Raw genomic sequence first — 17,160 nt, 5'->3', positions numbered from 1 at the left:
TAATAGGGAAAGAACTATTTGAGGGTAGTTATCACTATATAGTACATGAATAAGTTCATAAAAAAAAATTATGAATTCCATTTACAATAGAAAAACAAAACTTACTATTGCTGGTTAAAAGAAATCTACCACTCAAAGCAATTCTATCTATAAGATAAAGACCTCAGGATGCTGCTGATTTATAGTTTTCAGAGTTTATAGCAGCACTGGGGTCTGTAAGGCCATTCAACGACCATTTGCAGCTAGGATAAAACCTTAAAATTACACTATGATGTAAAAATTTATCAAGATGGAAGAGTAGAAACAAGAATAAAGGTAAAGTAAAAGGATAGAAAGCAAGTGAAACTAAGGGCCAAAAGTAGGCTGCTAAGAGCTTTAAATAATGCCTTCTGTGTACTGAGTCAGGTCTACTACCACCAATACCTGCCTAAGGGATATCCATACAGGAGAACAATATTCAAATGTCAAAACAAAATATATGAAGCTTCTTTTTCATGTCAATCTCTGTACATAAAGAAAACATTAGAAATTATACTGCAAGCTTTTTAATAGATTTAGATGATACCTATTCAAGTGATATGAAAAAGAAGGCAACACAACAGTATAATAACAGATTTTCTACAATAGAATTGCTGTCATACCTCTTGACACGAAAGAATCTGCTTACGAAATATTCACGCTGCGAAACAATATACGTAAACTATCCGCCATCCTCCTGGCTTCCATTGGTTATCTCCTTAATCAGATGCTAGTTATTGGAAAAAGATCCTGCTCTCCTATTGGTCAACATCCACTTTACTGTATCGCATCACGCATCTACGCATTGGTATCTCTCGCTCATTTTGTTTCGACATTGGTACCGTAAGCATTGACTTTGTGTTTGTGATTTTGCTTTCGTGACTATCGTACTGTATCATGTTGCGATATTAAAGTGCATTATTTTATTGGCAGAGGGTCCCAAGAAAGTTGCTGATGTGTAGGGAAAGAAGAGGATGATGCTTTCTATGGAGATGAAGATGGAAATAATCAAGAAATATGAGACTGGCATGCAGTTGTGTGATCACAAAGAAATATGGCCAAAACTCGTCTACGATAGGAACGATCCTGAAACAGAAGGAAGCCATCAAAGCAGCAACACCTTCTCAGGGCGTGACAGTTTTCTCCAGTAAGAGGAGCCACGTCCACGATGAGATGAAGAGACTGCTGCTTGTCTGGATTAAGGACAAGGAAATTGCTAGAGACACGATCACCAAAACAATAATCTGCCAGAACGCCACGCCATAGCGCCATTTTGGGTGATGTCGTGCATGCTAAGGTTGAAGATGACGTAGGAGAAGGTACATCAAAGCAGGCACCCCAGGGTTCAAGGCTTTTCTTGGGTAGTTTGAAAAATTTAAAGAGATGGAAGAAGCTACTGATGGTCATTGCTGGGATTGGAGAAGGCCGTGACCTTCCACAAAGCCGAGCCAAAGAGCATGGCCACCCCTAAAGGCTTGGCTGTGGTCTCCTTCAAAAGACCAGACCCCTTGAGGGATACTGCACAGCAGGAGGAATACCGACACACAGCATCTTGTTCCACCACTATAGAGGTAGATGAGGAGTCCAGCACCTTTCTAGTCCGTGAAGCAACAATTGTATCCATGCCCTATATGTGCTACTGTGACTATCCATTAACAGATTGACAGTACCTCAAGGTTGAAAATTTTTGCTAGTCAACACAACCGACCTCACGAGTACCAGTTGGAGCATTAGCTCTGTTGGGTACTCTCTGTAATGGCATGAGGAGTAGCATAAATGATACCTAATTGAACTACCATATAGAGCTGGAGATTGGCCGGAGATGGGTCCTTTCACATGCAACTGATGGAAAAGTGGTGCTGTCACAACATGCTCCCAATTACTAATTTTAATTGACCCCACAGGCATTAGTTATTGCGTGAGCTCCATATCGGCATGAAGATTTAGCATGAAAAATACCCTTATTGGCCTCCCAAATGGTGCAGGAGATGGGTCCAGTTAGGACTGTTCACCGGCAACTGATGAAACAGCAGTGGTTATCACACTAGGCTCACGATTGCTAACTGACCCCCGAAGGTACCTATCGATGTACAAGTTCTGTACCGGTATACTTTTAGTAGAGTGGACAATACCCCTGTTGAACTACTGTATGGAGTTAAAGATCAATCTGGTTAGGACCGTCCACCAGCAACTGATGAAATGGTAGTGGCTGTAAGTTTCTGTAATACCAGGTTCATTTTAAGGACGAAAGGTTTGCACTGTATATGTGACAGATCAAATACAGTTAAAGTAAATGAAATTTTTGTAATTTAAAGGTCACTCATAAATGACAGAGGCAAGACTCTGTGATAATGCCCTAGAGACTGACCATATATACATATGATCAGCACCCAAGGCCCTTATCTACCCAAGACAGGACCAGGGAGACCCAAGTAATGGCTGCTGATGACTCAGCAGGTAAACCTATAGGCTCCCCGAGAATCCCATCCTCAGCACACAAGGATGGTGAGGTTGCAGACACCACAAGAAACTATCAAGCTTGAGTGGATCTCAAACCCCAGTCCAGCAGATCGCTAGGCAGGGACATTTCCAATAAGGTACCACAACCCACTTGTACGGAAGCTTATATTCAAATAATATACTGTATCTATTTATTTTTCATCTAGTTTTGTTGATAGGAATCCCATCTATAGTAAAATACATAACAGTTGAACTTGATACTGTACTGTAATGCACAACCTTCCAAACATTAGTCTATTTAGGAAAACATTCCAATCACTTTATATTTTATCTATGGAATTTTTATCTAATATTATATATTCTGAGCAATTCTGAGAGTACATTACAGTATATACAAATCTATTACAAACAGAAGGAAAAAAGGAATTATTTTTCCTATAAAATGGCTCTATTCCATTACAGCATACAGTAATGAAAGTGCATAACTGTACATCTGAAGCCAACAAAACACTTAATCTTCCTATTTTTCTTTGTGTATCCTGGAGGTCATCACATGCCTTTGATGTTCAATCACCAAATTATATTTTGTCTTAGCTTTTTGATGATCTACAATATTTTGTTTATACAGTATTTTCTACAAGAGTAAATATGTGTTATACAGTATGATTAGAATTTACTTTACAGTAAGTTCCCTACATATGGTCCAGATGCATTCAGCCATAGGTTAATCTGGAAGGGATCACATAATGAACGCTGTCACCAGTTCATCTGGTCTTGAGATATTCATTTAAAATAACCACACACGCAAACAGGTAAATGCAAATTTCTAATTCTAAATAAGGCACAGCATACTGTATTGTAACATTATTCTGTATACAGTAACCCCTTTATTTATTTGTTATTGTACTGAGGCAAATTAGGATAATGCAACAATCATAGCAACGATTCAAAACATAAATTCACTAATAATTCTGCATTTTGCACTGATGCTAATACTGAACCTCTAGAATAAAAAAATCATAAATTTAAATAGGTTGTTTTCAATCCACTAACTGTCAAACACTGATATGGTAACTACAAAACATGCAATATCTAAGCAATCCATAATCGAAAAGGTTTTCACCACTAAAGGATATCAATTCTTAGAGGTACTGTATATAAAATCTGCATTAATTATAATAAAAAAAACTTACCATGATGCTTTGCAAGTAATTTACCGGTACTTCATCTGTTGCATCAACAGCAATTGGCACAAACCCAGCAAGTTCCTGGGACTGTAATGCCAACATAGGAAGTGAGTACACACCGGAGAAAGAAGGAGAAACTACAATAGAGGGAGGAAGATCCAGTGCGATGAAGAAGGACTGGAGCCAAGAGCGCCTCAATTCGGGCCCCAACTCCTGCCGTCCACTGTTGCCAAAGCCTGAATATTACGATTATGAAGGAAGTGCCATCACCATGAATCACTAACCAGCTAAACAATCCAGCAAATGTAACCTCAATTTTTTTGTACCTATTATTGTCACTAACACAAAATATTATGAAAAACAATATTTCATACTTCTTGAACAGTATGGAGTACAAAGTCAATGTCTTATGACGTGATTAGGAAACCAATCATGAAACATTTTTAAGGTTGATTAACTTCTTGAAATTAAATATCCTGCAAGTCATAAATGATAACTGGCCTAAATCTACAAAAGTAGCACAATAAAATTTCTAGCATACTGATGAAATTAAGTTTTACGCTCACTAATATTATCATAGAGGAATTAATATTTTATAGATGTTAGTTAATATGGTAATTGATTGCAAATACAAAATTCATGTTGCTTTACTCATTGAATAGATAATATACCCCCATAAAATTTCTTCAATAAAAATTCCTTGCTGAGGCTATGCAGTTCTGTAATTTTTTTTTTATCATACAAGCAAGTACTTTATAACTTGACTTTATTATGGACAAGTTATGTTAATTTGAGCTCCAGACATTCTTTAAGCAATTTCATGGGAAGAGTTATGACTTAAAAGTTATTACCTTGGAGGTATTATACAAAAAACAAAAATCTGACTAACTTTTACATTTCATTTTTTCATCTAATACTAAATGAACATTCATGTTTTTTCCTAAAATGGTTTGGAATTTTATTAGAAAAGATAGCAAACCTTTAACTATTCTGTAGAAACTAGCTATCTATACAGTACTATTTATTGGTATCTTATACGAGCAAATTCTTAATGAAGAATATACAATGAAAATAATAATTACCGTTGTTTCCAATAACTTATCTAGTTTTTCAAGCAAATATCTACAATATCGCTTACAAAGCAATCTTTGCTAGTCTTTTAAAATGGTATTCCTTTCTTCATGAAATCAAATACTGTATCCACATATGAAGAAAAACTCCCTTAAAGGAGGAAGAATTATTGATGTGTAACTTGTACATCCAGCCATGAAATAGGTCCTAAATCCTTAACATACTTTTCTGAATAGACTGACAGGCAATTATGGGTATTTTCCTACTTTACAACAGAAAAATGTAATGTACAGTATATGAAATATTTCATTCATATCAAAACCATACGTTACATCTCTTCTATCACATATTAAGATCTCGGTAATAAATACCAAAATTCTGAATGCTCCAAAAGAACTTTGTTCACCAGTGAAACTCTTCATTAACCTAGATTTTCCATCAATAACATTAATTGTTTTCCAACTTTCCTATATAAGAAGCTCATGTATATATATACAAATTAATTCATTCTATCTAAGATAATCTATAACTCATTAGACTAAATACTGGTATGAATAATGTATGCATAATCAATTAACTACTTTTAAAAAGAAACAACTTGGGTTTAATGTGTGGGAGTAGGATAATGAAATGATCAATTATTGTACTAATAGGAACATTGGGCTGCACTTGCCAATGACCAAAATGGACAGGTGAATAGATTATTAATGCTGTTTTTCTTTACATTACTTATATTGATGTAAATGGCTTATTAAAGACAGAACTTTTACTAACAAGGCTTCTTCGTGAAATAGCTATACTTATGGGCCAGTATAAATAAGCTTATAAGGGTAATTTTTTTTAGCATACCATATACTGTATAGATATTTACAAGAGCAAGCGTAACTGTGCCTACTGGTTCAATTCCCAATCTTCTACTGCATTAGTGATGTCTAAATCTATTTTGCGCTTAAGTACATTACCTGTTTATATCTTTTATTCATATTTATATCTTTAATCAAATACTTTCAACAACTGAGTGATTTAATTCCAAGCTCAGACACAAATTGTCTTTTTAATGAAAAAAAATACCCAATACATTCAGCCAATATTAATCTTGCTCATTTAACTATCATGTCATAAAAAGACATGAAGCAACTATGTTATTAGTTAAATTTTCATTTTCAATTCTTAATTTCTTGTCAATATCAAAATAGAAATACTGTGCAACTAAGAGAGCAATCAACCAACCAACAGCCTATCTACATGAAACAGCCACGAACGATTGGGTAAATTTACCCCCTGTGGGTTTTAATTAATCCAAATTTTGTTTATTTATATATATAGTACCTAAAAAAAAAAAAAAAAAAAAAAAAGATCAGATCTGGAGGGATTCAGAGCAAAATAATTCTCAAACAATATCAATAATGGTAAAAAATAAAAATCTTGCTGGTTTTAATTATTTGAGTATAGCGACGGCAAGACAGACATAGCAATTTCTCAACTTGCTAAAAATTGCTAAATTTCTAGTAAACAAAAAATCTATTAAAAAAAAAAGGACTTTATAATGTTTGGCTTGATATACATAAAATTAAGCAATATAATCTTCTGAATTTATTTTAAAAATGTTATTTTCATAAGTAAAATAAATTTTTGAATATACTTACCCGATGATCATGTAGCTGTCAACTCCGTTGCCCGACAGAAATCTACGGTCGGGATACGCCAGCGATCGCTATCCAGGTGGGGGTGTACACAACAGCGCCATCTGTGGTCAGGTACTCAAGTACTTCTTGTCAACACCACCTCAATTTTCTCCTCGGTCCACTGGTTCTCTATGGGGAGGAAGGGCGGGTCCTTTAAATCATGATCATCGGGTAAGTATATTCAAAAATTTATTTTACTAATGAAAATAACATTTTTCAATATTAATCTTACCCGATGATCATGTAGCTGATTCACACCCAGGGTGGTGGGTGGAGACCAGCATACATGTTAACAAAGAAGCTAAGTATCCCGTATTTCATTTCATTAGTTATTCAAAATAACAATATAAAATAAATAAGTACCTGGTAAGGAAGTCGACTTGAACCATTACTCTGCCTTTATTAAGTACGTCTTCCTTACTGAGCGTAGCGGTCCTCTTAGGATGCTGAACGACTCTTAGGTGCTGAAGTATAAAGGGCTGCAACCCATACTAAAGGACCTCATCACAACCTCTAACCTAGGCGCTTCTCAAGAAAGAATTGACCCCCCGCCAAATCAACCAGGATGCGGAAGGCTTCTTAGCCGACCGTACAACCCAAAAACAACAAAAAGTATTCAAGAGAAAGGTTAAAAAGGTTATGGGATTATGGGAATGTAGTGGCTGAGCCCTCACCTACTACTGCACTCGCTGCTACGAATGGTCCCAGGGTGTAGCAGTTCTCGTAAAGAGACTGGACATCTTTAAGATAGAATGATGCGAACACTGACTTGCTTCTCCAATAGGTTGCATCCATAACACTCTGCAGAGAACGGTTCTGTTTGAAGGCCACTGAAGTAGCCACAGCTCTCACTTCATGTGTCCTTACCTTCAGCAAAGCAAGGTCTTCTTCCTTCATATGAGAATGAGCTTCTCTAATCAGAAGCCTGATGTAGTAAGAAACTGCGTTCTTAGACATTGGTAGCGAAGGCTTCTTAACAGCACACCATAAGGCTTCTGATTGTCCTCGTAAGGGTTTAGACCTTTTTAGATAGTACCTAAGAGCTCTAACTGGGCAAAGTACTCTCTCCAGTTCGTTACCCACCAAGTTGGACAGGCTAGGGATCTCGAACGATTTAGGCCAAGGACGTGAAGGAAGCTCGTTTTTAGCCAAAAAACCGAGCTGCAAGGAACATGTAGCTGTTTCCGATGTGAAACCTATGTTCCTGTTGAAGGCGTGGATCTCACTTACTCTTTTAGCTGTTGCTAGGCATACGAGGAAAAGAGTTTTTAATGTGAGGTCCTTAAAAGAGGCTGATTGGAGCGGTTCAAATCTAGATGACATAAGGAACCTTAGGACTACGTCTAGATTCCAGCCTGGAGTGGACAACCGACGTTCCTTTGAGGTCTCAAAAGACCTAGGGAGGTCCTGTAGATCTTTGTTGGTGGAAAGATCCAAGCCTCTGTGGCGGAAAACCGCTGCCAACATACTTCTGTAACCCTTGATCGTAGGAGCTGATAGGGATCTAACGTTCCTTAGATGTAACAGGAAGTCAGCAATCTGGGTTACAGTGGTACTGGTTGAGGAAACTGCATTGGCCTTGCACCAGCTTCGGAAGACTTCCCATTTAGATTGATAGACTCTGAGAGTGGATGTCCTCCTTGCTCTGGTAATAGCTCTGGCTGCCTCCTTCGAAAAGCCTCTAGCTCTTGAGAGTCTTTCGATAGTCTGAAGGCAGTCAGACGAAGAGCGTGGAGGTTTGGGTGTACCTTCTTTACGTGAGGTTGACGCAGAAGGTCCACTCTTAGAGGGAGAGTCCTGGGAACGTCGACCAGCCATTGCAGTACCTCTGTGAACCATTCTCTCGCGGGCCAGAGGGGAGCAACCAACGTCAGCCGTATCCCTTTGTGAGAGGCGAACTTCTGAAGTACCCTGTTGACAATCTTGAACGGCGGGAATGCATACAGGTCGAGATGGGACCAATCCAGCAGAAAGGCATCCACGTGAACTGCTGCTGGGTCTGGAATCGGAGAACAATACAATGGGAGCCTCTTGGTCATCGAGGTAGCGAACAGATCTATGGTTGGCTGACCCCACAGGGTCCAAAGTCTGCTGCAAACATTCTTGTGAAGGGTCCACTCTGTGGGGATGACCTGACCCTTCCGGCTGAGGCGATCTGCCATGACATTCATATCGCCCTGAATGAACCTCGTTACCAGCGTGAGCCTTCGATCTTCTGACCAAATGAGGAGGTTCCTTGCGATCTCGAACAACTTCCTCGAATGAGTCCCCCCCTGCTTGGAGATGTAAGCCAAGGCTGTGGTGTTGTCGGAGTTCACCTCCACCACCTTGTTTAGCTGGAGGGACTTGAAGTTTATTAAGGCCAGATGAACCGCCAACAACTCCTTGCAATTGATGTGAAGTGTCCTTTGCTCCTGATTCCATGTTCCCGAGCATTCCTGTCCGTCCAATGTCGCACCCCAGCCCGAGTCTGATGCGTCCGAGAAGAGACGGTGGTCGGGGGTCTGAACAGCTAACGAAAGACCTTCCTTGAGAAGAATGCTGTTCTTCCACCACGCTAGAGTAGACCTCATCTCTTCGGAAACAGGAACTGAGACCGTCTCTAGCGTCATGTCCTTTATCCAGTGAGCAGCTAGATGATACTGAAGGGGGCGGAGGTGGAGTCTCCCTAACTCGATGAACATGGCCAGCGATGAAAGTGTCCCTGTTAGACTCATCCACTGCCTGACTGAGCATCGGTTCCTTCTCAGCATGCTCAGGATGCACTCTAGGGCTTGGTTGATCCTTGGGGCCGACGGAAAAGCCCGAAAAGCTCGACTCTGAATCTCCATACCCAGGTAAACAATGGTCTGGGATGGGACGAGCTGGGACTTCTCTAAATTGACCAGGAGGCCCAGTTCCTTGGTCAGATCCATAGTCCATCTGAGATTCTCCAGACAGCGACGACTTGTGGGAGCTCTTAAAAGCCAGTCGTGTAAATAGAGGGAGGCTCTGATGTCTGCCAAGTGAAGGAATTTCGCAATATTCCTCATCAGTCTCGTAAACACAAGAGGTGCCGTGCTTAGGCCAAAGCACAGGGCTTGGAACTGGTACACAACCTTTCCAAAGACGAATCTTAGGAAAGGTTAGGAGTCTGGATGGATGGGGACGTGAAAGTATGCGTCTTTCAGGTCTAACGAGACCATCCAGTCCTCCTGCCTGACCGCTGCTAGGACCGACTTCGTCGTCTCCATCGTGAACGTCTGCTTGGTGACATAAGCATTGAGAGCACTGACGTCCAGCACCGGTCTCCAACCTCCTGTCTTCTTGTCTACAAGGAAGAGACGGTTGTAAAAGCCCGGGGATTGATGATCCCGGACTATGACCACTGCTTCCTTTTGTAGCAAGAGCGACACCTCTTGTTGCAACGCTAGCCTCTTGTCCTTCTCCTTGTAGTTGGGAGAGAGGTTGATGGGAGATGTAGTTAGAGGGGGATTGAGGCAGAACGGAATTCTGTATCCCTCCCTTAGCCACTTCACAGACTGAGCGTCTGCACCTCTGCTCTCCCAAGCTTGCCAGAAGGTCTTGAGTCTGGCTCCTACTGCTGTCTGGAGAGGACTTGGAACCCTTCTTGGACTTGCCACGGTGACTGTCTGCACGGGTACCTCCTCTGCTGGAGGTTCTGCCACGAAAGGGCGGGATGAACCTAGAAGCAGGTGTATCAGCTGCTAAAGGGCGGAAGGGTCTAGGCACGGAAGGTAAGGTTTTAGCCTTACGTGCAGAAGAAGCCATGAGGTCATGCGTATCCTTCTGGATAAGAGAGGCAGCCATCCCCTTAATCAACTCCTCTGGAAACAGACACTTGGAGAGAGGAGCAAACAGCAACTCTGACTTCTGGCAAGGAGTGATACCAGCAGATAAGAAGGAGCACAGATGTTCTCTCTTCTTGAGGACCCCTGATACATATGAAGCCGCAAGTTCACCATAACCCATCCCGTATTGCCTTGTCCATGCTGGACATGATCAGCATGGCCGAGTCCTTGTCAGAAGGGGAAGTCTTCCTGCTTAAGGCTCCCAAACACCAATCGAGGAAGTTGAATATCTCGAAGGCACGAAAGACTCCCTTCAACATATGATCAAGATCGGAAAAGGACCAGCAGATCTTCGAACGTCTCATAGCCAACCTGCGGGGAGAGTCAACCAGACTTGAGAAGTCGGCCTGGGCAGAGGCAGGAACCCCCAAGCCAGGTTCCTCTCCCGTGGCATACCAGACGCTCGACTTAGAAGCCAGCTTGGGAGGAGGAAACACAAAAGAGGTCCTTCCCAGTTGCTTCTTGGAATGCAACCAGTCCCCCATAACCCTCAAAGCTCTCCTTGATGATCTGGCGAGAACAAGCTTGGTGAAGGCCGGCGCAGCAGACTGCATGCCCAGAGCAAACTCGGAGGGAGGAGAACGAGGGGTTGCAGACACAAAGTGTTCAGGATACAATTCTCTGAACAAAGCAAGGACTTTGCGAAAGTCTAAGGAGGGTGGCGAAGACTTGGGTCCTTCAACATCAGAGTGAGGATCATCCAGATGAGCAGCTTCATCCTCCGATACATCCTCATCCGAAAGTTGAGTTGTGAGTGGCAAAGGCAGAGCAGCAAGCTGAGCGGCTGAATCCTGCAGAACGGGTGCATGCGTACCTGCGGATCCATCATCATGCCTCTGCTGGACAGACAGTGAGCTGGCAACAACAAAAGCAGAGGGCCGGTGTGTGGGAGGGTCTGCAGTGGGCTGAGGAGCATGCGGTATGGTATGCAGAGCATGAGGTAAGGCATGCGGCTCATGCTGCATGGTATGAGGCTCATGCTGCATGGTATGCGGCTCATGCTGCATGGTATGCGGAGCATGCTGTAAGGTCTGCAGAGCATGCTGCATGGGCTGAGGAGAATGCCGCATAGTGCTGGAACCCGGCAACTCCTGATGCGGCAGCTCACGCATGTTAGCAGATGGTGCAGCAAGAACATGCGTCTGGCAGTGAGGACTGCGCATCGGTGGAGGAGCTCTCACAGGTGGGGTGTGGGAGCAGGCAGCCGCAGTATCTGCTGAGCGCACAACCTCTGCGGGTTGTAGGTTAACAGGAGAGGTGTTAACCTTCTCGGCATGATACTCCTGCATAAAAGCCGCAAGCTGAGACTGCATAGTCTGCAGCATGGACCACTTAGGGTCTACTGTGGTTGGAGCAACAACAGACGGAGCAGAGGCCTGTTGAGGGACCACTCTACCTCTCTTGGGAGGTGTGCAGTCATCAGATGACTGCGGCGAGTCCGAACTGACCCAGTGGCTACACCTGGGCCGTTGGACTAGCTCGGAAGAGACCTTACGTTTGAGCGGTCGTGAGACCTTGGTCCACCGTTTCCTCCTGGAAACCTCTTCCACAGACGAGGAATGTAAGGGCTCATTCGTCTGGGAGTGGAAGGGACGATCCTTAGCAGATGCGTCCGCAACCACTGAGGATACATCCGTGCGCCGATCAAGGCCTGCCGAACCCTTTGGTCCTTCGACATTGCTTCTCCCCTGGGCTTGGGAGCTTGCAAGAGGTCCCGGACTGGGAGGACGACTGGCACGCACAGATGTACCCTCATGCGCAACACTGACACTGACACTATGCACAGCACTAGCACTAACACTTCCCACTGCACTCTTCGCTTTCAGCTCTCTGACATCTGCCAAGAGCTGATTGCGGTCACTAACCAACGACTCCACCTTATCACCGAGAGCCTGAATGGCACGCAACATATCAGCCATTGCAGGCTGAGCACTCGTAGCAGGTTCGGGAGTCACCACCACAGGGGAAGGAAAAGGTTGAGGGGCATGGGGAGAGGAAAAATCCACAGAGCGAGAAGAACTCCTCCTATCTCTCTCCTTCTCTAACCTACGTGTATATCTGAGGAATTCATTAAAATCGAATTCCGAAAGCCCAGCACATTCCCCACATCGATCTTCCAATTGACAGGATTTTCCCCTACATTTGGAACATACGGTGTGAGGATCTATAGAGGCCTTCGGAAGACGCCTATTACAAGTCCTAACACTACACTGTCTGTATTTAGGAACTTGGGAATGGTCAGACATCTTGAATTTAGAGGTAGTCAAGGGGGAATTCCAAAATAAAGCAAAGATCGTTAACCAATGAATCAAATTAATTCCAAAAGCTTGCTAAGCTAAGGATAAAGCTTCCTGAACAGCGAAGGCTAAATTTCAGAGCAAATACATCACCAAAACGTGAACAAAAGACTCCAAAATCAACAGCGTATCCATGTAGGTCTTGCCGGCGGCACGACAGAGGAAAAATTGAGGTCTTGTTGACAAGAAGTACTTGAGTACCTGACCACAGATGGCGCTGTTGTGTACACCCCCACCTGGATAGCGATCGCTGGCGTATCCCGACCATAGATTTCTGTCGGGCAACGGAGTTGACAGCTACATGATCATCGGGTAAGATTAATATTGAAAAAAGTGTTATACTGTACTATGAAGAATCACAAAGAAACATTTGATAATTAAGATTAACAGTTACATCTGAACACACCTGCAAGCAAAATGCTCCATTAAATTTATGCTTTAAAGAGAGGGAACAGCAGTCATCTCTATTACTCAACAGCAACTAGTGTAGGTAGATCAACTTCTGTTAAACTTGTCCAGTTACAACTAAAGCCCATGATAATGAGTCAATTCTTGACTTCCATTCATTACATTCACCGTCCCCAACTAAACTTTTTAGAACTATTATAATAACTTGTTATATATAAACCTAAACTTTATCTTTTATGTATTTGTATCTGTTGACAGTAAAGAAACAAATTAAATTACAATAATCACCCTTGAAGAGCAATTCCTTAAAGCAGAATCTTTCCATCCAATGCAATATGGAGGTATCAAATTCACCTTCTAAAAGTTTGCAAGAGACATTTTCATTAAAATGACAACTTTAAAAGCTTCCTTTAGTTAACAAGCAAGCATTTATTACAAATCAAGAGTTTAATTATTACTATTTTCAGTTGTAGGGAAAAGGAAAGAACTTGGCAACATAATCAAATCACAAATTCATAATACTATACTGTACTGTATTACAGTAGTAATGTACCATCTAATCTTTAACAACACTCTAAATGGTAGTTCTAATTGTATAGTATTTTTATTTTTATGTCAAGAGACTAGTCTAATTTCCAGTAAATAAAAACCTGTACAATAGTTCCAATGACTACTGAAATGGTAATGAAAATATCTGTACAAAACATAATACTTACACATGTCTAGTGACCACTACTTAAATCTTCAAATATTATACTGTAGTTTAAAACCTATCTTCCCTAAGTCTGAGCATTACCACTCCACACACATACACAAAAAAAAAATAAAATAAAAAAGCAGAGCTTGGATTGCTAGGACATATTATGATTTGGTGAAAAATATTTCCTATTTCTATTGAACTTCACAATATGTGAACATATATACAGAGCACATTTAGCACTAAAACTATGCAAGACATCTATTAATAAGATAGAAAATGACAATGCCATGCTAAGCATTACACGGATATATTCATGCAATATCAAGATTATCATGCTAGAAAAAATATGAAAAAATGCTGAAACAAGACAACTGAAAAGTTAAAAAAAAAAGTGCAATAACAGAATATAACACCTGACAGTAACAAAAATGGGAAAGAAACATTACAATTAAAATGGCTGTACAGACATCAAGTTTTTTAATCACAGATACCTGACTTGCATAAGAATATAAAAAAATCAAATATTATCAAAACCATCATGTTGTGATGACCTTTAATAATCCTCATGATGTGGTAGATGTCAACACTGTCAAGGGCAGGTTGTGAGGGGCCATGCTGCCTAATGTCATCGCTCAGGTTTACAACTGGTTTTGGCATCAAACACTGGTGTTACAAAAGATTGCAATGACTACTTATATTCACTACCCATATGTCTATAAAAGGAATTCCCTGAAAGAGCACTGAAGCAAACTGTAAACCTCCTGCCAAAAGAGATAACATTTTTAGTAGCTTTGTAGAAAAACCTATTAATGTCATCCCTATTTGGTTCCTGAAATGTAAAATCAGAGAAAATAGGATAGGGAAGTGTGAATAATTGAAAACCTTGCTGTACTAGATCTTCATGGGATGTTTCTGTTGAATTACAGAACATCATATGGAGGTACAGGGAACGAGAAGGAGAGGGAGACCAAAGCTGGCCAGACATTGACCCACATAAAAGTGGGAAAAGATGCAGACAAAGAAGAAGAAACGAACATCATATGATATTGGAGACAATTTGTTAGAGAATACCTGTGATGTTACGATGCTGGAACAAAAGGGTTGTAAATGAGATTTATCTATTTTTAAAGGAGTCACAAGCATTTTTTTATACAAATAAATATGCACCTGTAGTACACTATGTATTTTTGAGATTGGTAAGCCCAAAAAGTCTTCTTCCTTCCTTGCCATTGGGTCATTTGAATGGCCAGACAGTACTACATTGGATCCTTCTCTCTGGTTACAGCTCATTTTCCTTCAGTCTACACATACACCGAATAGTCTGGCCTATTCTTTACAGATTCTCCTCTGTCTTCATACACCTGACAACACTGAGATTATCAAACAATTCTTCTTCACTCATGGGGTTAACTACCACAATGTAATTGTTTAGTGGCTACTTTCCTTTTGGTAAGGGTGGAAGAGACTCTTTAGAGATGGTAAGCAGCTCTTCTAGGAGAATAACACTCCAAAATCAAACCATTGTTCTCTAGTCTTGAGTAGTGACATAGCCTCTGTACCATAGCCTTCATCTATCTTGGATTAGAGTTCTCCTGCTTGAGGATACACTAGGGCACGCTAATCTATCTTATTTCACTGTTTTTCTTTTAAGCTTTTATAATCTATATATCAAAGATCTAATTTAATATTGCCACTGTTCTTAGTATATTTTATTTTAATTGTTTATTACTTCTCTTGTTTTTCATTTCCTTGTTTCCTTTCCTTACTGAGCTATTTTTCCCTGTTGGAGCCCTTGGGCATATAGCATCCTGCTTTTCCAATTAGAGTTATAGCTTAGCTTATAATAATAATAATAATAATAATAATAATGACGGGATAGCTAGGACCATTATTCCCAACTCAAAAAGAATCACCTATACTAGAAAATGAATTATGCTGGATCTATTTCATTATTATAGGTATTTTTACTGTGAATTTCCCAAGACTTCCCCAGCAATCGTAATCCCAAGCCTTACTACTCATGTTTTCATCTTGGGTGCAGTATCTCCAAGCTCATGAAGAATAACTATAGGACAGATAGGAAAGACAATTGTGGAAGGAAGCTAGTAGAGAATAGGACCTGATGGTCGCAAATCAGGACTTGAATCTCCAAAGGATGTATTGTCTACTCTGCTTCATAATCCTGTCATGTCATATGGAAATGACTTTCCATCACTGAAGATTACCCAGTAGGCACTACTCAGGAGCATGTTTAGTGGGAGCTACTGATATTTTACAGAAAACCTTTAAAGGCTACATGATATGTAGAGTGCCTATAACATAGTCTCTCAAGTTTAAGATGACCATGAGGCTGATGACAGCATGCCTGTACTTCAGGAGGGCATCTCTGAAATAATGATTTGTACTACTGTACAAAAAAAAAAAAAAAATCTAAATACCTTCCCAGTCTTAAGACTACATTTACTATCATGGCATTTTAATAAATTACAGATGTGTGTCTCTTTGATATTACAAGAGACTAAGATGTACAACAGAAAATTAAGAGAAAATAACGCAGTAAACTTTATTTAGAATTTTTGTCTTATCTGATAATGATACAAATACATTACTGAATTCTACTTTCTTCTGAAGTAGAGATAGAATTCCATGATTAAGAATAAAAATGTCAGTCTTTAGCATAGGAAAACTTACAATCTCCATTACTAGACTCTACTGGTTAATCGATAAAAATTTTCTATTCATAAACATCTTTTTGGCTTCTGTGGTTAACATAGACCTACTTTGGAAAATCCCTCTATGTTAATCTGATTAGCACCATATCAGTTCCTGCCACCATGAGGATCTCTGACATCCATGACATGTATACTTCAGAGAAATTATCTTTTCACTGTCTCCTGAGCTTTTTCCCTCTATATATAATGACATCCTTGTCTATAAATGAGGTTTTGTAAAAGTTCAACATCAACTGTTATCATAAGTCTCAAACTTTCAATAAATACTATCTCCAGGAGCCTTTGTTTAAATTAAACACAAGTCAGTCCTCTTTTCCTATTTCTTTACTTAATATTGTGTTCCAAATTAGAATCAACTTCTGGTTTAGATAAAAAGTACAAAATGAAGTCGAATCCATTTACTTATATTTTTGGGTCTTTGAATAAGCTGTTTGGCAGATGTTTGGTGGTGAATTGCCTCCCAATCTATAGAATACTGGAAAGGGTGTTGGTTTTAAGGCACCAGAAATTATGCAACATTGTTGATTAAGTTTGGCATCAACTTTATGGGAATGACATGACCTTTCTCAGACTAGGGAGTAGTATTCAGCAGTAGAGTAGTTGAGTGCCAAAGCTGTTTGTCTTAGGGTTTAGGATTTGAATTGGCAAGTTTGCTAAGGAGATTATTTCTGGTAGCTACCTTTCCCTTTACTTTCCATACATGCTCTCTAAAATATAGTGTTCTGACTGATATATGTCTAAATAGACAGGG

General features: G+C 40.4%; 1 protein-coding gene across 2 annotated transcripts in view; it reads right to left on the bottom strand.

The window, feature by feature from the left end:
- Positions 1-17,160, bottom strand: part of LOC137630639 (putative protein-lysine deacylase ABHD14B) — a 62,586-nt gene that overhangs the window by 3,488 nt on the left and 41,938 nt on the right. The window contains exon 5 of one of the 2 annotated variants that reach the window (XM_068362248.1): positions 3,672-3,901. The exons of the other annotated variant lie outside the window; for it this stretch is intronic. Coding sequence (XP_068218349.1) covers positions 3,672-3,901 — 230 coding nt within the window. The remainder of the gene's footprint in view (positions 1-3,671; positions 3,902-17,160) is intronic. 2 annotated transcript variants of the gene reach the window in all.

This window comes from Palaemon carinicauda, chromosome 38 (assembly GCF_036898095.1).
Source record: "Palaemon carinicauda isolate YSFRI2023 chromosome 38, ASM3689809v2, whole genome shotgun sequence".
Classification (NCBI taxonomy): Eukaryota; Metazoa; Arthropoda; class Malacostraca; order Decapoda; family Palaemonidae; genus Palaemon; species Palaemon carinicauda.
The sequence above is the reverse complement of the archived record's forward strand: the minus strand, read 5'-3'. Positions and strand labels throughout refer to the sequence as shown.